The sequence below is a fragment of the Pristiophorus japonicus genome, chromosome 12 (assembly GCF_044704955.1).
Source record: "Pristiophorus japonicus isolate sPriJap1 chromosome 12, sPriJap1.hap1, whole genome shotgun sequence".
NCBI classification, from domain to species: Eukaryota; Metazoa; Chordata; class Chondrichthyes; family Pristiophoridae; genus Pristiophorus; species Pristiophorus japonicus.
In genome coordinates, this window is record NC_091988.1 from 190,481,478 (window position 1) to 190,505,441 (window position 23,964).

Here is a 23,964-nt window from a genome sequence, read left to right on the forward strand (position 1 = left end):
CTTACTATCTCTAAACTCCACCCACAATGATTCAACATTTTGTTCATTAGAGCCAATATCATCTCTCACAACTGCCCTGATATCATCCTTTATTAACAGAGCTACCCCACCTCCTTTCCCTTCTTGTCTATCTTTCCGAATTGTCAGATACCCCTGTATGTTTAATTCCCAGTCTTGGCCACTCTGCAACCACGTTTCTGTAATGGCCATCAAATCATACCCATTTGTAATGATTTGTGCCGTCAACTCATTTACTTTATTTCGAATGCTGCGTGTGTTTAGGTAGAGTGTTTTAATACTAGTTTTTAAACCATGATTTTTAGTTTTGACCCCTCCTGCAGCCCCTTTATATTCAGTGGCCCTTTTTGTTTTTTGCCTTGGGTTTCTCTGCCCTCCACTTTTACTCATCTCCTTTCTGTCTTTTGCTTTTGTCTCCTTTTTGTTTCCCTCTGCCTCCTTGCATTGGTTCCCATCCCCCTGCCATATTAGTTTAACTCCTCCCCAACAGCACGAGCAAACACTCCCCCTAGGACATTGGTTCCGGTCCTGCCTCGGTGCAGACCGTCCGGTTTGTACTGGTCCCGCCTCCCCCAGAACCTGTTCCAATGCCCCAGGAATTTGAATCCCTCCCTGCTGCACCACTGTTCAAGCCACGTATTCATCTGAGCTATCCTGCGATTCCTACTCTGACTACTGCAACAAGACCTTTAAGAAATATTATTTATTACAACCTTGACTACACTCCAAAAGTACTTCATTGGTTGTAAAGCACTCGGAGACATTCAGTGGTTGTGAAAGGCGCTATATAAATCCAAGTCTTTCTTTTTTATTTAAAGCTGTAAATAGTCCTTCTACTGTTTAAAAACTAAGTCTAATAACACAATATTTTGATTTGTTTTAGGTGATTCAACAGTACATTAAAATATTTCAGGATTATAAAAGTAATATAAACCATCACTAATTACATCTCACAAATGTCTGAACATTGTAAAACACAGTACCTTAAAAGCTGTAAACAGATTATTAAATATTGAAAATGTGTTGCCCCATTGCACACTGCCACACTTCCTTCCGTCCTCTTGTATTATTCGGAGTATTGTGGAATTCTTGCTCTGTGCATTAATCTGAAGAATTGAATTATTAAAAGGAGAACATAGGAAATAGGAGCAGGAGTATGCCATTGGGCCCCTCAAGCCTGTTCCGCCATTCAATAAGATCATGGCTGATCTTCTACCTGAACTCCACTTTCCTGCACTATCCCCATATCCTTTAATTACCCTGTATTTTCTTCCCTGACCTGCGGGACGTGCCTGGTTTTCCCTATAAAGATTGTGAACTCAGTCCGTGGGCTACGCCACTCTTCCATGTAGGACACCTCAGGTGACGTTAACAAGGAGAGCAGGAGACAGAGGAAGGGAATGGACAACATTGATGAAGAGGTTTTTTTTTAATATAAAAAGGAATTTTTTTTGAAGGCAGAGAGTAAGACAAAGTAGGCCTTTGCTATAACAGCAACTTGCAATTATATAACACCTTTATCGAAGCAAAATGCCACAAGGCGCTTCACAGGAGTTTTATCAAATAACATTTGACACCAAGCCACATAAGGAGACAATAGGGCACATTATCAAAAGCTTGGTCAAAGAGGTAGGTTTTAATGCGCCTCTTAAAAAGGAGGAGAGGTAGAAAGGTTTAGGGAGGGAATTCCAGAGCTTGGGGCCAAGGCAGCTGAAGGCATGGAGCGATGAAAATCGGAGATGCACAAGAGGCCAGAATTGGAGGAGTGTAAGCATCGGAGGGTTGTAGGGCTGGAGGAGGCTACAGAGATAGGGAGGGGTGAGACCATGGAGGGATTTGAAAACAAGAATGACCCCTCCCCTCTTTGCCAAGAGGAGTGATTGGTCAAGAATAAAAACAGAAAATGCTGGAAATCTCAGCAGGTCAGGCAGCATCTGTGGAGAGAGAACAGTTAACGTTTTGGGTCGATGACCCTTCGTCATCGTACTGAAACGTTAACGCTGCTTTCTCTCCACAGATGCTGCCTGACTTGCTGAGATTTCCAGCATTTTCTGGTTTATTCCAGTTTCCAGCATCCACAATATTTTGCTTTTGTGATTGACCGAGACTTTTGTAGTCAAATAATGGAAGCGTTTACAGGAATAGGTGCAGTTGTTACATAGAAATACACAAGACATGTTGTGGGTGACTAACATTTACCTTGGAATGGACTGGAAAATGCAACAGGACTGGGAACATTAACCTGGATACAATATGGCATCTCTACAGGTAACAATTGGTCAATGAACCCATATTAAGTAACAACAGGAGATGGTAGAGCACAATAAGGTGGAGTTCAATATTAGACTTATGTTGGAAGAGAGAATCATCGAATCTTACAGCACAGAAGACCATTGTGCCTGATCTTTGAAAGAGATCTCCAATTAGTCCCACTCCCTTGCCCCTTCCCCGCAGCCCTGTAGATTAGTCCTACCAATTTCCTTTTGAAAGTTATTATTGAATCTGCTTCCATCGCTCCACCGTTGGCGGCCGTGCATTCCAGATCATAACTCTGTGTCAAAAATATTCTCATCTCTCCACTGATTCTATTGCCATGAGTGGGACAGGAAGCCAATGGAAGAGGAAGCAAGCTGTTGAGGTGGATTGAAAACTGACTAAACCAGACAAGGCAAGGGATGAAGCTGCATTGACACGATGAGGGGTCACTAACCGGTTGCGGCGGGGATCAATCCAAAGGCCTTTACTGTTTACAGTGTATATAAATGATCGGAGTGAATATTGACATCGCTGTGTCAGCTAATCAGTTGGAAGCAGGGCGGAGCAGAGTCTCCAAACTCATGACCCAAACTACAACAGAGCAAATGTCCCCTGAGAGCAACTCTCACTCCAGGGACTTGAGCACAGAAATCTAGGCTGACACTCCAGTGCAAAACGGAGGGAGTGCTGCACTGTCGGAGATGACGTTTTTCAGATGAGACGTTAAACCAAGGCCCCGTCTGCTCCAATAAATGACTGGATATTAAGAGAATCAAGGGATATGGGGATAGCGCAGGAAAGTGGAGTCGAGATAGAAGATAAGCCATGAAATCATTGAATGGCAGAACAGGCTTGAGGGGTCAAATGGCCTACACCTGCTTCTAATTCTTATGTTCTCTCTCAGGGGGACGTAAAAGATGCCATGGCACTATTTCGAAGAGGAGCAGTGGAGTTATCCCCAGTGTCCTGGTCAATATTTATCCCTCAATCAACATAACATAAAAAAACAGATTATCTGGTCATTATAACATTGCTGTTTGTGGGAGCTTGCTGTGCGCAATTTGGCTGCTGTGTTTCCCACATTACAACAGTGCCTACATGCCAAAAAGTACTTTATTGGGTATAAAGCGCTTTGAGACGTCCAGTGGCCATGAAAGGCACAATATAAATGCAAATCTTTCTTTTATTTCTGTAACTCTTCTTTTGGGTGTGCAGCCCCTTCAAATTACCGCGCACGTGCGCTTTTTGCCATCAGAAATCAATGGAGTCGGCTGCACGGGTCCTGCAAATCGCCACGGGTCCACGAAGCTAAACGGGAACATTGCAGCAGAGGCTGCGGAGTGCGGCAGGATTATTTCTCCAGCAAAATGCAGAGTGGAGGACTGTTACATAATACAAATGATGCATGTAAAATCAATCCCAGTTACTCACAGCAGTGCGGCCTCCAGGCGTGATTGGCGGGGGATTTACCCAATAATCTCCACTCTGGCCGGGACTTGTGGTGTCACTATATGCAGCATATGGGATGGGGGAATTGTCCTATGAGGAGAGATTGAGCAGACTAGGCCTGTACTCTCTCGAGTTTAGAAGAAGAAGAGGGGATCTCATTGAAACATACAACATTCTTACAGGGCTTGACAGAGTAGGTGCAGGGAGGAAGTTTCCCCTGGCTAGGGAGTCTAGAACCAGGGGTCACAGTCTCAGAATAAGGGGTTGGCCATTTAGGACTGAGATGAGGAGAAACTTCTTCACTCAGAGGGTGGTGAATCTCTAGAATTCTCTACCCCAGAGGGCTGTGGAGGCTCAGTCTTTGAGTATATTCAAGACAGAGATCAAGATTTTTGGATATTAAGGGAATCAAGGGATAGTGCAGGAATGTGGAGTTGAGGCTGATCATCAAACATGATCTCAATGAATGGTCTGCGTTTAAGCGATAGGGATGATGCAAATCAAAAATGGTCTGGGTTGTTTTGGGAAGGTGGGCTGAAGAATGACAATGGGCATTTAATGTGAACATATGATACTAGGGAAGCAAAATAAGCAGTGGGAGTATAAATTCATTGAAAGTTATTATTGAATCTGCTTCCTTCACCCTTTCAGGCAGTACATTCCAGATCATAACTTGCTGTGTAATTTTTTTTTAAATCCACATCTCTGGTTCATTTGCCAATTATTTTAAAATTGGTGTCTGGAGCAGGTTACTGACACTCCTGCCACTGGAAGCAGTTTCTCCTTATTTGCTCTACCAAAACTATTCATAATTTTAAACACCTCAAATACATCTTCCCTTAACCTGCTCTTCTCCAAGGAGAACAAGCCCAGTTTCTTCACAAAACTGAAGCCCCTCAGCCCTGGTAAATCTCCTCTGCACCTCACCAGGGGGGTGTACAAGTTGCTCAAAAGAAACTTGGAACAAAACACACCTTCAAAGTCAATAGGGAAAAAAAAGTTCACCTATCTTCAGAATAGTCTATATTCTTGCATTCAAAAGAGTACATCGACATCCAGAACACCGAAATAATAGGATTATGGAGCATAACTGAGATGTGTAAGCCCCACCAACCCCTGCTGTATCCATGGCTCATTCCAGTTCCATACTTTTAAAGGAGGCAGCATCAGAGACATCATACGAACAAGTAACAAATTGCTCCAACTCTCTTAATGTGGCAATGTATCCGTAGTTAAAGATGGAGGAAGAGCTCCCCCCAATGGCCTCAATGGTAAATACACCCTTGGCCTAGTCTGTACAAGGACAAAGTAAACCTCACGGAAAAGAATAACATGGAAGGTGCAATGACTAACTGACTTGAGGAAACCAACACGGATGTTTGGGGGAAGACAATGTGGTTGCACACCTTCAGTAGACAAAACAAATATAATTCCACAACCAATACTAGCAGCATTTCAGCACCAATTTCCTGAGAGAAATTAAGCTCAGATGAAATTTTAGGCAAAAAATTCACAAAGACACAGACTTACTTTTATTTAGCATTTTTCACACCCTCAGAATATCCTAAAGCAATTCACAGGCACTGAAGACATTTAAAAAAAAATTAAAGTGCAGTCAGTTTTTGTTAACAGACATGGCCGAGGCCAGTCCTGTCTGAACATCAAACAGTATCAATTGGTTCCATCAGCAGAACTTGAACCGTATCCATTATGCATCACGATCTGGCGCCAGGGCTATTCAAATGATTGCAGGTCAAGTTAGAGCAGCCACCCTCCCATCATCTTCCATGTCTCAGCAATCAACACAGTATGCAACTTGGCCCAAGTTTAGATGATTCTCAAGCATGACCATGGTCGTCCATACCGCAACTCTGTTGGTTGGAGCATAAACCAGGAAATAGTGGGGGCTTGTAAAAAGGGTACAGCAATAATCACGGGTGATTTTAACCTCCATATTGATTGGACAAATCAAATTGGCCAGGGTAGCCTTGAGGAGGAGTTCTTAGAGTGCGTAAGGGACGGGTTCTTTGAGCAGTAAGTAATGGAACCAACCAGGGGGCAGGCTATAGAAACATAGAAAATAGGTGCAGGAGTAGGCCATTCGGCCCCTCGAGCCTGCACCACCATTCAATAAGATCACGGCTGATCATTCACCTCAGTACCCCTTTCCTGCTTTCTCTCCATACCCCTTGATCCCTTCAGCCGCAAGGGCCATATCTAACTCCCTCTTGAATATATCCAATGAACTGGCATCAACAACTCTCTGCGGTAAGGAATTTCACAGGTTAACAACTCAGTGAAGAAGTTTCTCCTCATTTCAGTTCTAAATGGCTTACCCCTTATCCTTAGACTGTTTCTGGACTTTCCCAGCATCGGGAACATTCCTCCTGCATCTAACCTGTCCAGTCCTGTCAGAATTTTATATGTTTCTATGAGACCCCCTCTTATCTTTCTAAACTCCAGTGAATAAAGGCCCAGTCGATCCAATCTCTCCTCGTATGTCAGTCCAGCCATCCCGGGAATCAGTCTGGTGAACCTTCGCTGCACTTCCTCAATAGAAAGAACGTCCTTCCTCAGATTAGGAGACCAAAACTGAACACAATATTCCAGGTGAGGCCTCACCCAAGGCACTGTACAACTGCAGTAAGACCTCCCTGCTCCTATACTCAAAACCCCTAGCTATGAAGGCCAACATACCATTTGCCGCCTTCATCGCCTGCTGTACCTGCATGCCAACTTTCAATGACTGATGTACCATGACACCCAGGTCTCATTGCACCTCCCCTTTTCCTAATCTGCTGCCATTCAGATAATATTCTGCCTTCGTGTTTTTGCCCCCAAAGTGGATAACCTCACATTTATCCACATTATACTGCATCTGCCATGCATTTGCCCACTCACCTAACCTGTCCAAGTCACCCTGCAGCCTCATAGCATCCTCCTCGCAGCTCACACCCAGTATAATGTAATCTGCAAACTTGGAGATATTACACTCATTTCCTTCATCCAAATCATTAATGTTAGACATAACTATCTTAGACATGGTCCTGCGTAATGAGACAGGATTAAAACAATCTCCTAGTAAAGGATCCCCTCAGAATGAGTGATCATAGCATGATTGAATTTCAAATTCAGATGGAGGGTGAGAAAGTTGGATCTCTAACCAGCGTACTAAGCTTAAATAAAGGAGACTATGAAGGTATGAGGGCAGAGTTGGGTAAAGTGGACTGGGAAAATAGATTAAAATTTAGGACGGTTGATGAACAGTGGTGTAATTTAAAGAGATATTTCACAACTCTCAAGAAAAATATATTGCAGTGAGGAGAAAAGGGTGCAAGAGAAAAGATAGCCATCCGTGGCTAACTAAAGAAATAGAGGATGGTATCCAATTAAAAACAAGGGCATACAAAGCGGCCAAAACTAGTGGGAGGACAGAAGACTGGAAAGCTTTTTAAAGCCAGCAAAGAATGACTAAAAAAGTGATTACGAAAGGAAAGATAGACTATGAAAGTAAACTAGCGCAAAATATTAAAAACAGATAGCAAGAGTTTCTATAGGTATATAAAAAGGAAAAGGGTGGCTAAAGTAAATGTTGGTTCCTTAGAGGACGAGACCGGGGAATTAGTAATGGGGAACATGGAGATGGCAGAAACTCTGAACAAATATTTTGTATCAGTCTTTACGGTAGAGGACACTAACAATATTCTGACAGTGGATAGGCAAGGGGCTATGGGATGGGGGGGGGGGGGGGGAACTTAACACAATCACTAAGGAGGTGGTACTCAGGAAGATGATGGGACTAAAGGCAGATAAATCTCCAAGACCTGATGGCTTGCATCCTAGGGTCTTAAAAGTAGCGGCAGGGATTGTGGATGCATTGGTTGTAATTTACCAAACTTCCATGGATTCTGGGGAGGTCCCAACAGATTGGAAAACTGCAAAAGTAACACCCCTATTTAAAAAAGGAGGCAGACAAAAAGCAGGAAACTATAGACCAGTTAGCCTAACATCTGTGGTTGGGAAAATGTTAAAGAAGCAGTAGCAGGACATTTGGAAAAGCAAAATTCGGTCAGGCAGTCAGCATGGATTTATGAAGGGGAAGTCATGTTTGACAAATTTGCTGGAGTTCTTTGAGGATGTAATGAACAGAGTGGATAAAAGGGAATCAGTGGATGTGGTGTATTTGGACTTCCAGAAGGCATTTGACAAGGTGCCACATAAAAGGTTACTGCACAAGATAAAAGTTCATGGGGTTGGGGGTAATATATTAGCATGGATAGAGGATTGGCTAACTAACAGAAAACAGAGAGACGGGATAAATGGTTCATTCTCTGGTTGGCAACCAGTAACTAGTGGGGTGCTGCAGGGATCAGTGCTGGACCCCAATTATTTACAATCTATATTAAGGACTTGGAAGAAGGGACTGAGTGTAACGTAGCCAAGTTTGCTGACGAATCAATGATGGGAGGAAAAGCAATTGTGTGAGGACACAAAAAATCCAGAAATAAAAATCAAGAGCAAGTTATTATTTAAATGGAGAAAGATTGCAAAGTGCCACAGTACAGCGAGACCTGGGGGTGCTTGTGCATGAAACACAAAAGGATAGCTAGTGTGCAGGTACAGCAAGTGATCAGGAAGGCCAATGGTATCTTGGCCTTTATTGCAAAGGGGATAGAGTATAAAAGCAGGTAAGTTTTGCTGCAGCTATGTAAGGTATGAGACCACACCTGGAATACTGTATGCAGTTTTGGTTTCCATATTTACGAAAGGATATACTTGCTTTGGAGGCAGTTCAGAGAAGGTTCACAAGGTTGATTCCGGGATGAGAGGGTTGACTGATGAGGAAAGGTTGAGTAGGTTGGGTCTCTACTCATTGGAATTCAGAAGAATGAGAGGTGATCTTATCGAAACATATAAGATTATGAAGGAGCTTGACAAGGTGGATGCAGAGAGGATGTTTCCACTGATGGGAGAGATTAGAACTAGAGGGCATGATCTTAGAATAAGTGGCTGCCCATTTAAAACAGAGTTGAGGAGAAATTTCTTCTCAGAGGATTGTAAATCTGTGGAATTCGCTGCCTCAGAGAGCTGTGGAAGCTGAGACATTGAATAAATTTAAGATAGAAATAGACAGTTTCTTAAACGATAAGGAGAAAAGGGGTTATGGGGAGCGGGCGGGGAAGTGGAGCTGAGTCCATGATCAGATCAGCCATGATCTTATTGAATGGCGGAGCAGGCTCAAAGGGCCGCATGGCCTACTCCTGCTCCTATTCTGTTCTTATCCTTTCTGGCTGGTATTGCTTGTGAAGAGGAATTCGACTTCAAAATCGGACAGTGAAGCAATGGGGGAGGGGTGGGGAGAAATATAGAAAGGCTAGCATAGTCTTGTTATTTGAACTGGCTCATGGATCAGTTTTTTTTCTGATCCTATCTTGGGTGGAGTATTAAGTGATGGCAGTATCACCTTAAACCTCCTGGAAGCTGTTTTAAGCGTTCGGAATAAGCAGTGTTTGTGACGGTCACAAGTTATTACTTACAGTGGAATGCACAGGGCTCGATTCCAAGTGGTAATGATCCAAGCAAATGTTGCAAAATGGTTTAGTCCACGCCAATATTACCAATCCCAAAACTTAAATCAACCAAAAGAACTCAAATGGGTCTTAAACTGGAAGCATAAGAGGCGTGCAAGCTTAGCTCTTAAAGGGACAGTGTCACATTTGGATGATTAAGAATGGAATCACAAATATAAGTGAATTTTACAATTAAAAAAAATCTGGTTCCCATCTCACTGAATCTTTAGGTCAGCTTTGGTCGTTTCCTTTCTTTGATGTGGTCAGTTTTCTCCTTTTAGCTGTACATTACATAGTCCTTTGGCTGGGACACTGAAAACCTAACCCTGTGCAAGGTCATATGCTGCGTTGCTGCAAAAAAAGGAGATAGGTTTTCAGACGACTGTGGTTCGGGGGAGGGGGGGGGGAGGGGTGGAGGTGTTTAGTCCAAGGTGGTGCTGCTGGACTTGGGAGATTACATGCACGTTATCTCTGCACGCACCAGTGCTGCAACTGCAGTCAAAGAAATGTTTTCAGGTCCGCACTAGTTCATTTAGGGTGCAGCTTCCTCACATGAAGAAAATTAAAATCCAACGTTTATTTTTTTGAATGGAAAGGCCATTTGGCCAAATATGCCAGTCCTTTTTTGATTGATGCCAAGTCCAACTACTTGCTATGTCAGTCCCTTGCTCCACCCAAAAACATACCTCGGTGCTTCAATGGCCTCTTGGCAATTTAGCTGTCGCATCCGTTGCTCTTAGCGAAGGGGGGAATAAAAAGTTCCTCTCAACTTTTAGCCATGAATTTTTTCTCTGTATTTGAAGCCTTCACCACAATGAACAATATCCACCCCTCTCTGACATTCCCTTCCTAACTAAACGTCAATAAAGACTGGGATTTAGACTGGGCTCTCAAAACAGATGCGAGATGGTCTTTTGGACATCTCAGGATCTAAATACTTATAGTAGTCACTGCACTTGCATCCATCGATAGCTGACACCACTTTACAGCTAGGCCAAAGTAGCAGCATAAAAGCAGTTCCAAGTCACTTCAAAATCTCTGCCGGGGCTGTTTCACATGAGCATTGACAAAGGTGGTACATTAAGTGGAGTTGGGAGGAGGGGGGAAACTAAAGGAAATGATAAAATAATGAAAAGCAGTAAAATATTAGGATCATTTAAAAAAAAAAATCAATTTTCCCTGCCAACAGCACACACGCATTCAAACCAGACTCTGCTACGTTCATAGTGTACAATGTGTTTATTTAAAAATACAAATGAGCACAGTTCATTGCAGTATGTTAAATTTACAGAAATAATGTGTAAAAAAAAACCTGGTACACATCAGTCCGTGAATACTAGCCCATCAGTTAAAGCACATACTAAAGAGGATTTTAGGCAGGAGGAAAACAAAAAAGAAAAATGTAAAGTTTCCCCATTACAATTCAGACTGAATAAGCATCTTTTTAATATATATTTATATATATGTTGGCCAGTTTCACAAGTACATGATAAAATGTGCTACAACAGTTCAACAATGATTCATAGACATGGAACAGGAAACCTAACTGGATAGCTGAAGCACAGGAACGTGCTAGGATTGGCGGCCAAACAGGTCGTCGACACAGCAGCGCACTGTGTAAACGCTAAAAGAACTCCAGTTTAAAATATAAATTAAAAAGCCTGCATTTTTAAAACCAAGCAGCTTAATTCACGTATGGCTCAACAACCATGGCTGCTTCAGTCAGATAAGATCAAAGCGGCAACTCAGCGTCCCAACATCCCCCCGCCCCCAACATTAGGTCTACAAGTTGTGAGAAATGTAATATTTCATCTCCTATAATAATGAGGGCATTTTGTAATAACCACCTCTTTCCTACTATAGCAGAGTTGTTTTTTTTTTGTGTGTGTGTGTTGGGGGGGGGGGGGGGGTGCAGGGGGAGAAAGAGAGAAGAGAAGATAATGAATATTGCGGCAGTGTTCATAAGAGTTTAAAATGGAAGCAGACGTTGGGTGAGACGCAACATGATGCAGGCTAACCCAGAGAGTTCCAGGAAATTTCCCACCCAGAGACTTCCACATCTCCAGCTGAGCCAGTAGGGAAGGAGTCCTAGAGGTTGGTGCGACAGTGGCAACGGCAGAGATTGCAGAGCAGGGCACACGCCCACTGCAGATGCATCTATTTTGTAAACAGAGAATTTCCTAACAGTTCTGATGCCCTCCAACAGCTACCCTGTCCCATTGGTGGCTTGGTTTCTGTTGATAGGAGTGGATGTTGATTTAGTACAGTAGTTTCTGCTACCTATCTACACCGGGTATGTAGCAATACAGAGAATAAGTTTGTACCACATAGTGGATTTCAGTTTTTAAAAGTCGTCCCTCCAACAAAAAGTTGGCACTGCTTCAGGTACTATCTAGAGTCCTCAGAGTAAACTATAGGTCACTGTTCTCAATGGAAAACTTAGTACTTACGCTGGATTCAGCCCCGCCCCAAGTCAGCATAACACACCAACCTAGGCTACGTACAAAGAACTGAACCCCAGCACAAATCGTCACCACTGAAGAGTGGATGTCAGTGGGGGTGAGAGGCGGGAGACAGCTAGACCTTCACTCGCGATTTCACTACTTAGGTTTGAAAGTAATTCACACTAGGTTAGAGGATGTTAACTACCTCTCGACAAGCAAAGCGCTTGGCTTTGAAGCATCATGGTGTGGACAATGGTGATGTGCATCATTAGCAAGCCCTACACATTCTCTACTTTGTTTCGTTCTGGTTCAAAATTGTATACGATTATCCAGAGTGTTGGTCCTGAGCAATTAACACTTATTCCATCCAGTGTCAGCTTCAAGTATCGTTAGTTCACATATAGCACGAGTTAAGCTTTCTCTACAATATGCCAAAAATTGCGCTTTATCCATTTTCCACACCAGCTCTCCTCATGGCCTTCGAGTGAGGTTACCCATCGGCACAGAATTAGCAGTCGTTTAGTACTATGGGCGCACACCCGCCAAGGAGCTGGTCAGGCCTGCACCAAACCGAATTCACACGTGACCCTTAATGGTTAACAGAGAGGGGAAACTTTTGTCCCATCAGTCCAGGACAAATTTGAGCTTGGGTCCACAGTAAAGTAACGACATCCTAACTTACTATGCTTGTCACGTTTCCGGCCCTCCTTCCCCAGCCAATTTCTCCTCGACTCAAATCCACCCATTGTTTAGAATTCTGGATACAAAGCTGCCAAACTATTACTTAAAAAAATTTTTTTTTTTTAAAAAAGGGTCAATTATCAAAGATAGGCTTTAAAAAACACCCAGTGTTCTTAAATTGGACAGATAATAAAACCAGTTTTAAAGTCTGTTACAATTAATGTTGAAAATGTCAAAATCCAATAGCAGATTACTCAAGGATGACACCACGCTCACTACCACAGATGTCAGGAAGCCACATTGATAGAAAGCGCATAAGTAGCAGCGAACTCACCAGAGAAAGCTGCATGGAGAGAGCTGTGTGATCAAATGCAAATAATCTACAGAACTCATCGACTGCTTGGCTTGGTTAGTTAGTGGGTAAATTTTTCTCTCCCTTCTGTCGAACAAGCACCACCATATACATACATCCTTCTGGCTTTGACCAACCCTCCCCGCCCAATTTAAATTAAAATTACACCGTCAAAAAAAAATGGAGAGAAAATAAATAAAAGGACCTCACTTTCTGTTTCAGGTTACTGGGTCAGCTGTCCAGTTAGGCTACAATGATGCAGAGTTTTAATGGAAAAAGTCACAAATACTGGAATTGTAGGTAAGTTCATTCTGGTACCCTTTCTCTCTCGCGCGCGCACTCTCTAACCTGAGTTGAAGCATTAAAAAGTTGCATGTCTCATAAAAACAAAAGGAAAACCATTCACAGTTAAAAAAAAAAGAAAAAAAATTCAACTTAAACCAGTGGACACATTTAAATCAAGTCCCCTTTACTCTTTGGTGACAGGACCTCTAAACTCGAGTTAACTTGTCTACTCCTGTTTCCCCAAGTCAAGCTGAAATGTTTTTTTTTAAATTTTTATAAATACAACAAAATACATATTCACAGCAATAAAGGCCTCTTAAGATGTCCTTTTCTCAAAATGGTTCCAAAGATCTGGATATAATTATTTAGACACAACCCAAATAGTTACTCGATGGAGTGCAAGGAGCCTTTAAAATGCACGACGAGGAAGAAAGTACTAATTAACAGCACACCTTTTAAATTAATTACAATCATTAAGTAAATTAAACCTTGAGCTGTAGATACTTCCTCATCGACAAAAGTCCAAGAAAAAAAAATTAAACATACAGCTTACAGCTACACGAAACCCAATGGGCTTGAAGTTGCTGTTGGATGTTAGTCACTATCCAATAACTCTGTCTAAAAAGGATTTCATCTCAGTCACAGAAAAGGAAACCGCTTTTTTCTTTTTTTAAAAGGGTGAAGAAACATAAGCGCACACACCAGACAAAAAAGGTCACTGCTTACCAAATGCTCTGGAAGCTACGCCCATTACCCCAATCACTCTGCCCCCTCACAGAACAGGCTGCTTCCACAGCTAGGTACTCGAGCATGGGAGGTGCAGCAAATCACTTATGACGGTACAGTTTCACCGTTTTTAAACATTGCTCCGAGGGTTGCTTCCCTGCACCCCCCCCACCCCCACCCCCACCTCCAAAAAGGAATGTTTTAAAAAATTTCTTGATGGTCCATTTTATACACTGCACAATTTAAAACAGGATTTACATGCCACAATTGGCTTTTGACCAATTAAACACTCAGAAACCAAATGGAACCAAGCCAATGGCAGCCATGCCATGTCTCTCTCTCTCACTACTCCCCCTTCCCCCTTGAAATAAATCGCTTTTTAAAAACTCCCAGAGCAACAATTGGAGATTGAAAGACCACGACTGTTCAAACACATGGCTCACAAGGCACTAGTCGTACAGCAAGAACTGGATAACTCATTCACTCCCCCCTCCAACACAGCAAATAGGAGATTCAAATCAAAAGGCCGTTGAAGTTCAGATAATCTGTGACCTAAAATTTATTCCAGTGGGGATCTGGCAGACGCAATGAAGAAGGGTTCTTTAATCCCCTTCCGATTTAATCAGGGTTCACCTGCAAGTGCAGTAGGAATCATTGCAAACGATTATAAAAAATTAAGAATTCTTAAAAACAAATTTAAGCGCAGGGATTTAAATAGATCACAATCCATCCATTTAAAACAAATGCATGACAATTTATAATGGGGAGGGAAAGAACACAACGCACATTCCCAGTGGCGGAGCAGATTGGGTGAGGTGATGGAACATAACCACCATTCATTTTGAGGTCGCCCAATGCAGCAGTGGAGGACTGACTTGGTTTCTCGCCCCTGCATTCGGCCTGCAAGTCAGTGCAGTTCCCTGCTCGGCCTTCAGACAGGACAAGTCAGCAGTCGCCAGCTCCGTCCCGTACCCGCAACGCTCCCCACAGAGCTCTCGGCTCCCAGCTGCTCCCCAGTTTATCACTGGCCCCGAGAGCACGCCAAGCTCTACCCCTAGAAACAGCTGCTCGCCGAGGGCGCTTTCTGACAGGACAAGTCAGCCAAATTGGCAATTGACCCTCGCTCCGCCACTGCACATTCCTAATAAAACACATTCTTACACAAACCATCCTGCTGATAAAATCTAAAACCTTTCTTTCCCTCATGTTAAATCCATGTATACAATCTTTTTGCACAGTTAAAAATCAATCCAATCCAAACCGAATGCTCGACCTGGGTTCGCGTTCCAGTTAGGTGGTTGTGGGCACTGGGTTGGTGAGAAATGTTTTAAGATAAAAGAAAAAACCCTTTTAAGAAAAACACAGGATAGCGAGCACTCAGTCTCCAGTTCAGGCCGAACAGTCACGAATTCTTCCCCAGGGTTCAGCAGTGACCAGTTTTAAAGCAGGTGCACTCTGATTTTATTTCTAAAACAGGACTGTAGTCCTCAATTTAAAAAAAAAAGTTATTGCAAGGTTCTAACAGTATAAATGCACCAATCTAATCAGTGCCAATATATATATATTTGTTTTGCTTTTCTTCCTCTTAAAACAGTAGCTATGGAACCACAGAGTTTTTCCTTTTTCCTCGTTACATAAAAATGCATCTCCTCCAGCTCGGGAGTGGCTTAGGCCGGGTCTCACTCAGCTTCAGCCACATCAATGGTTAAAATTCAAAGTCTTCATCTGCCATATCAATGGCCCAGGCAAACTTCTCACGCTGGGTTTTGTTGTAGATCTTCTCGACTGGGATATCCCATTTCTTACTCCTAAAAAAAAGGGTGGGGGTGGGGAGGGAGAGGGGAGAACAAAAAGGTAGAAAAGTCAATACTGAGCAAAACATTGGAGGTGGCCTCACACCATCATCACAGTTTCTAATAAGTCAACACATTTTTCTGCACCGCCAATTCTGCGCAAAGCAGCAAGTGAGCAGTGTTTGAAAACGCCGACGTATCGAGAGGCAGGACGATCTCGGTTTCGCACTTGGTGGGGCGACACTTTTTGCCAATTTAGTTTTAGCAGGAGGCAGGTGGGAGAACATCCACTAGCCCATGCCATTCTCATTTTCTGGTGGCTGGCAACAGATTTGGAGGGAAGAAAGGGGAAGGACCAGAAGCACAGTATTCATGCAAGGACCGTTCAGCACGTCCAATTTTCTTGTGCTAACAAACATCAATCATTCCCTGAATCCGCTAGTAAACAAAAATACTACAAGCTATGACATTTCAGTCGCAATAACACTTCTACTCAGGGACACATGTCAACCCCTTGCAATAAAAAGGCTGGCTCCATCTCTTATCTTATAAGGTTGTTGAGTTTAAGCCCCACACCAAAAACAAGTGGGGAATTTAGTGCCGTACTGAGAGTGTTGCACATCAAGTGTGCCAGATTTTGGATGAGATATTGAACCAAAGTTCAGCCAGTTAGCGTTGGTGTTCTGATTTAAATAAGATTCATGAAACAAGGCCTGGACTTAAGACCGTTACTCAAAGGATCCTGGGCACAAGTGGGTTTGTAATGAAGTTGGGTTTCAGTATCCTGACAAATATATGAGGAAGAACCGGACAAATCCTCAATTCCCTCCTTACAGAGGAATCGTCCAGAGTTTAACCTCCCAGCATCAGTCATGGGACACGTGATTACTGACTGGGCTCGACGAATCATCTTACATCAACTAGTTTGGATCAAAATTAACTTATTTTACTAATCCTCAAGTTACTGAATGAGTCAACTAACTCTTCCTTTCCCAATCTTCAAGGGAGAAGCCAGGCAAGCACTAAACGCTATTTATTGGTTACAACCTACAACTTAAAGTTAAGTACACAAAAGGTTAAGTAAACATATGTAAACGCAATCAAAGTTATCTAGCAATTGGGTAGCAAATTAATTTGCTTACCAAAATGAGTAGAAAGTTACACAGGGAAGTGCATCACTGTAAATCGGTGCTCAATATTAACTATATCAGTGACCAGAGTCGGAGGTTCTATATTGGCGAGATTACTTTAAGAATAATTCTTTAGATAGCTGACAAAATAAACAGTTTGGAAAAGTCAGTCCATCAAACAGCGCACCTATGACCTAATTCTCTCACATGAGCAGTGCGATTTTGAGTCCCTTGGGCACAGGCCGTAGATACTCGAATGCTGAGTGGATGAACCCCTTTGTGACAGGGTTACCAGTCTCACTTGGATCTCTGGATCTGATTGAACCCACATTACACACAAGTCACGATATCAGAGCTAGCTTCCCTCTCACCTTTCTCCACCTGAGACTATTCACATTTAAGGGACACTCTTATTCTATCTGTAAAGCAACTGTAGGCACAATTTTGCTTCTAACCTTGTACACTCAAACCATTAAAAAGTACCGTGTACTAGGAAGGATACCTCTTACATCTGCTAGGTAAAAATTCTTCGAGATGAGAGGAAATAGAAGTCTTCTGATGAACACAGAGACCAAGAAAAACTGCTACTTTTACTGAATACAAAGAAAAACTCTGCTTCTGAGTGAAGCATGTGTCAAAAAAGGTTCTCCCCTTTTGTGTCAATCATCATGAACAAGTCAGTACTGAGGCATGGAATTAGACAGGTCAGCTCCACTTTTACAAACCCCTCTTCCTCACTACCATTTCTCTCGAGCCCTCCATGCGGCTCAATTTTTTAATCTCATACTACTCTGAAGCGCCTTGGGACGTTTCACTATGTTAACAGCGCTATATAAATACAAGTTGTTGTTGTTGTTGTTGTTGAAGGGACCCACACAAATGCATGGGGTCATCACTCACTAAGTGCTTCTTCCCTGGACCCGAGCCAGGACTAATAACTTTACGATTCAACTGCTTAAAAGCCTGTATTAACTACTTCCAGGCACTCAGTTAAACTGTGTTCTGTATGGGCAACCTTGAGCAGTTTACAGGGTATTTCCTTTCTGAATCTCGAAGGCCAACCTTCAGGCAATTTTACGGGCACCGTTCCAACAGGTTCATTAAACATTGGTGAGCTATGCAAACTTGTAGCAAGACTTTTTTGTTCACCCGTGTACAAAGCCGAACATTTTAGGAGCCAAGCCAATTTGTAATACATTGACCAGGCTTTTAAACCTCGAATTAATGCATGGTCTCGGCCAAATTAAATAATCTATTGCAAAATACAATTATGTTTTGTGTGCAAATATTAGTTTTGTAAATATGAAAATGTCAGGCCTCAAATAGTTAAGATACTGCAAACATTTTTAAAAAATCAAATCAGCACGCTAGCATTCTCAGTGGACAGTCTGATGTTTTGAAAGCTACCCAGTCAATCATTCACTCACCCAGAGACTCCCATCCACTCCCCACCATCCAAAAAAACAATGAATGTGACGGGAAGCCGATTCACGGTTAGGAAACAGTCACATGCAGTACAGCTGGATCCAAGGGAAATAAATACATCCAAGAGCACACAGATCTCATGGTATTTGTGGATGAAGGCAGCCATTCAGCCCATTTCAGTCCACCTATCTGGGGAAACCCTACAAGCCTGCACTAACCCCGTTCTCCCTGGTTCTTAAACAAATCCAGGGTTTCATCTCCACTGTTCTACCTGGGAGTCCATTCCAAGGCATTATCACTCCTAAAAACTTCCTGATATGCCTTGGTTACTTCTAAACTCAACTATTCCAATTCTCTCCTGACCGGCCTCCCATTTTCTATCCGCCATAAACTTGAGCTCGTCCAAAACTTTGCTGCCCATATCCTAACTCGCATCACCTTTCACCCATCACCCCCGTGCTCGCTGACCTCTATTGGCTGCCGGTCCACCAATGCCTTGAATTTAAAATTCTCATCCTGGTTTACAAATCCCACCGTGGCCTTGCTTCTCCCTATCTCGAACCTCCTCCAGCCCTCCAAGATTTCTGCACTCCTTCAATTCTGGCCTCTTATCCATCCTGATTTTCTGCACTCCACCATTAGCAGCTGTGACTTCAGCTGCCTGGGCCCCAAGCTCTGGAATTCCCTCCCTAAACTTCTTCACCTCTCTTCTCCTTGAAGACGCTTCTTAAAACCTACCACTTTGACCAAAACTGTCCTAATATTTGCTTAAGTGGCTCGCTGTCCTAATATTTCCTTAGGTGGCTTGTTTTATAATGCTCCTGTAAAGGGCTGTGGGATGTTTTACTTTTTTAAAGGCGCTAGATAAATTAAAGTCGCTAGAATCATAGAATGATATAGTACAGGAGGCCGCCATTTGACCCGTCGAGCCCGTGCCGGCTCTCGACAAGAGCACTTCAGCTAGTCCCACTCCCCCGCTCTTTCCCCGTAGCCCTGCAAATTTTTTCCTTCAGGTACCTATCCAATTCCCTTTTGAAAACCACGATTGAATCTGCTTCCACCACCCTCTCAGGCAGTGCATTCCAGATCCTAACCACTCGCTGCGTAAAAAAGTTTTCCCTCATGTCGCCTTTGGTTCTTCTGCCAATCACCTTATCAAACTACTCACTATGAATTTCCCGAGTTGCTCCCTCCGGATCAACTGCCTCATATGGAACAATTGCTAAGCAGTTTCAAAAAGTTGGCATACCATTGGCTCACTGCAGTCAAGAGACTGGTCGAAAAGCAGAACCAGGCAACTCCACAGAAACATATGACTAATTACAAATGTGGCTCCACAGAATGGCAAGAGACAATGGGAGGCAAAACAAAAATCTTCACAATGAAAGTCCAAACATTAACCCACTCGGCAACATTCCTGCTACTCGCACTGTAGAACAGAGATACCAGACTGAAACATGCTGACGTCTTTGGAGTGCTGCGAGGAGATCACAAGGAATAAGAACATAAGAAATAGGAACAGGAGTAGGCCATACAGCCCCTCGAGCCTGCTCAGCCATTCAATAAGATCATGGCTGATCTGATCATGGACTCAGCTCCACTTCCCTGCCCGCTCCCCATAACCTCTTGTTTAAGAAACTGGCTATTTCTGTCTTAAATTTATTCAATGTCCCAGCTTCCACAGCTCTCTGAGGCAGCGAATTCCATAGATTTACAACTCTCAGAAGAAATTTCTCCTCATCTCTGTTTTAAATGGGCGGTCACTTATTCTAAGATCATGCCCTCTAGTTCTAGTCTCACCCATCAGTGGAAACATCTTCTCTGCATCCACCTCGTCAAGCCCCTTCATAATGTTATACGATTCGATAATCACCTCTCATTCTTCTGAATTCCAATGAGTAGAGGCCCAACCTACTTAACCTTTCCTCATAAGTCAACCCCCTCATCCCCGGAATCAACCTAGTGAACCTTCTCTGAACTGCCTCCAAAGCAAGCATATCCTTTCGTAAATATGGAAACCAAAACTGCACGCAGTATTCCAGGTGTGGCCCCATCAATACCTTGTATAGCTGTAGCAAGACTTCCCTGCTTTTATACTCCATCCTCTTTGCAATAAAGGCCAAGATACCATTGGCCTTCCTGATCACTTGCTGTACCTGCATACTATCCTTTGGTGTTTCATAAGTACCCCCAGGTCCCGCTGTACTGCAGCACTTTGCAATCTTTCTTCATTTAAATAATAACTTGCTCTTTGATTTTTTCTGCCAAAGTGCATGACCTCACACTTTCCAACATTATACTCCATCTGCCAAATTTTTGCCCACTCACTTAGCCTGTCTATGTCCTTTTGCAGATTTTTTGTGTTCTCCTCACACATTGCTTTTCCTTCCATCCCTGTATTGTCAGCAAACTTGGCTACGTTACACTCAGTTCCTTCTTCCAAGTCATTAATATAGATTGTAAATGGTTGGGGTCCAGCACTGATCCCTGTGGCATCCCACTAGTTACTGGTTGTCAACCAGAGAGTGAACCATTTATCCTGACTCTCTGTTCACTGTTAGCCAATCCTCTAACCATGCTACTATATTACCCCCAACCCTGTGAACTTTAATCTTGTGCAGTAAGCTTTTATGTGGCAACTTGTCAAGTGCCTTCTGGAAGTCCAAATACACCACATCCACTGGTTCCCCATTATCCACCCTGCTCGTTACATCCTCAAAGAACTCCAGCAAATTTGTCAAACATGACTTTCCCTTCAAAAATCCATGCTGATTGCCTGACCACATTTTGCTTTTCCAAACGTCCTGCAACTGCTTCTTTAATAATAGACTCCAACATTTTCCCAACCACAGAATCCCAAATGCATTCCATGAAAAGGAACAAACATATTCCTTAAAGAAAAAGGAGCTGTTACACTGAAACCTGCAAGTTGTCCCGGCTGGTGCTTTTGTTGAAAGCAAAGTATCTCTGTGCCCATAACCACAGGCAGTGTTTCCCTTCAGCCTGTGTTCATGGTGAGAGCGAACCCTTGGACATGTGTGGAATTTCATGTGATATCTCCTGGGGGAAATCATACATTCGGCCCAGATGCAGCAGTCACTTTCGTTTTACCCACTACCGATTTCAGCCCGACATCGGTCGTGGGTAAAATGATGGAATCAATTATTAAGGATATCATAGCAGCGCATTTGGAAAGAGGTGACATGACAAATCTTCTAGAATTTTTTGAGGATGTTTCCAGTAGAGTGGACAAGGGAGAACCAGTTGATGTGGTGTATTTGGACTTTCAGAAGGCTTTCAACAAGGTCCCACACAAGAGATTAATGTGCAAAGTTAAAGCACATAGGATTGGGGGTAGTGTGCTGACGTGGATTGAGAACTGGTTGGCAGACAGGAAGCAAAGAGTAGGAGTAAATGGGTACTTTTCAGAATGGCAGGCAGTGACTAGTGGGGTACCGCAAGGTTCTGTGCTGGGGCCCCAGCTGTTTACATTGTACATTAATGATTTAGACGAGGGGATTAAATGTAGTGTCTCCAAGTTTGCGGATGACACGAAGTTGGGTGGCAGTGTGAGCTGCGAGGAGGATGCTATGAGGCTGCAGAGTGACTTGGATAGGTTAGGTGAGTGGGCAAATGCATGGCAGATGAAGTATAATGTGGATAAATGTGAGGTTATCCACTTTGGTTGTAAAAACAGAGAGACAGACTATTATCTGAATGGTGACAGATTAGGAAAAGGGGAAGTGCAACGAGACCTGGGTGTCATGGTACATCAGTCACTGAAGGTTGGCATGGTTAAGAAAGCAAATGGCATGTTGGCCTTCATAGCGAGGGGATTTGAGTACAGGGGCAGGGAGGTGTTACTACAGTTGTACAGGACCTTGGTGAGGCCTCACCTGGAATATTGTGTACAGTTTTGGTCTCCTAACTTGAGGAAGGACATTCTTGCTATTGAGGGAGTGCAGTGAAGGTTCACCAGACTGATTCCCGGGATGGCGGGACTGACTTATCAAGAAAGACTGGATCAACTGGGCTTGTATTCACTGGAGTTCAGAAGAATGAGAGGGGATCTCATAGAAACGTTTAAAATTCTGACGGGTTTAGACAGGTTAGATGCAGGAAGAATGTTCCCAATGTTGGGGAAGTCCAGAACCAGGGGTCACAGTCTAAGGATAAGGGGTAAGCCATTTAGGACCAAGATGAGGAGAAACTTCTTCACCCAGAGTGGTGAACCTGTGGAATTCTCTACCACATGAAAGTTGTTGAGGTCAATTCACTAAATATATTCAAAAATGAGTTAGATGTAGTCCTTACTACTAGGGGGATCAAGGGGTATGGCGAGAAAGCAGGAATGGGGTACTGAAGTTGCATGTTCAGTCATGAACTCATTGAATTGCGGTGCAGGGTAGAAGGGCCGAATGGCCTACTCCTGCACCTATTTTCTATGTTTCTATGAACTCATGCGATCGCAGCAGTGGAAAGTAGTACAATGACATAATGCGGTTGGTGATTGAACAGCTCTGAGCTAGAAGCAGCTCTGAAAGGAAAGCACAGAACAGGGAATCGTAGAAAATTCAGGATCCCAGAGGAATCTAAATTCGAGACGGTGACCGATATACACAGCACCCGGAGCTAGTAAGATCCTTGGCTGCGAAGAGCAAAACCTTTTCAAACAGAAAGGATCCAGAAAACCATTTTCCGCACTGTGAGCACTGCACGACTATGGGAAATCTAGGAAAATGCTGCCACTTTGAGACATCTCCCAGAACATCAGGAACTGAAATTGCAGGAAAAGGCTATTTGGGGCATTTCAAGTTTCAGATTTCAAGTCATGAGCTTCACACTCCCACGGGCAACGAAAGGTTCCCTTCAGCCCTGTTCCCAAAAGAGCGGCTAAATCCTTCATCCTTCCTTGTATTGGTATTTGACCAGATCCATAAATTCTACTGTTTGTATATTCAGGCTATTGAACAGCCATTTTATACTTCCAGAATCTTAAACTGGTGTCGCACCTCCCCCCGTTGTTTAATGCTATACTTAAACTGAATAGGATCTTGGGTTGCCATGGAAACTCTTCAGCTGGGAGGAGCCCGAGTGAACCAAATACACTCACCAAGCAATGCTGATTCTAGGATCCAGGTAGTTGAGTTTGGAAGTCCCAAGGGCTATCTGCTTATTCTCTTCCCGGTCAGTGGCCTGAACTTCCAATTTCATCAACTGTTCTTCAAGCCTCTGGACAGCTTTCTTCTTGCTTTCCACAGCTCTGTGTAGAAAACATAAAATGGGTCATTATGCAGAGCTCGCTCGATCAAGAATCAATCGGCTCAGTTATGTTAACTCGGGAAAGGACCAGCAAGTTACCCCTCTTATCTTAAGAGTAGTACAGAGAGGTGGGAACACTCATACAGTAGCAGAAAAGCCAAGGGCCTACAAACTGGGCATGGGAGAAGATAACAGGAAGTAGATATCAGTGAGTGAATTATAGGCTGCTCATGAAGGCTGGGCTGTACAGTGAGGAGCACTGGACCCATAACAAACCCACAAAAACCACAGTGAAACAGTCTGTCATTGCCTCACATTTCTTGGCTTGCCTGATTGAACTCCATAGTTTGAAGAAGATGGTAACAATCTAAACCCATCTGTAACTTAGTTTTAATAAAAGGGTGCTCTGATGCAAATTTAATTGCACAAAATTAGTTCTTAAATTCATTGGTGGTGATTAGTTGGTTGCTTTGCAATAAAGCGCTTTCGGACATCCCGAGGTCACTAGATAAATGCAAGTTCTTTTGTTCTTTAAGTGATTCTGTGTGGCCTGCTGGGCTCCGTGGTTTATAA

General features: G+C 43.2%; 1 protein-coding gene across 1 annotated transcript in view; it reads right to left on the reverse strand.

The window, feature by feature from the left end:
* Window positions 1-10,513: 10,513 nt before the first annotated feature.
* Window positions 10,514-23,964, reverse strand: part of LOC139277622 (DNA topoisomerase 1-like) — a 92,102-nt gene continuing 78,651 nt past the window's right edge. The window contains exons 20-21 of the mRNA XM_070896335.1: window positions 23,243-23,392; window positions 10,514-15,589 (exon numbers count right to left, since the gene is read on the reverse strand). Coding sequence (XP_070752436.1) covers window positions 15,487-15,589; window positions 23,243-23,392 — 253 coding nt within the window. The 3' untranslated portion in view covers window positions 10,514-15,486. The remainder of the gene's footprint in view (window positions 15,590-23,242; window positions 23,393-23,964) is intronic.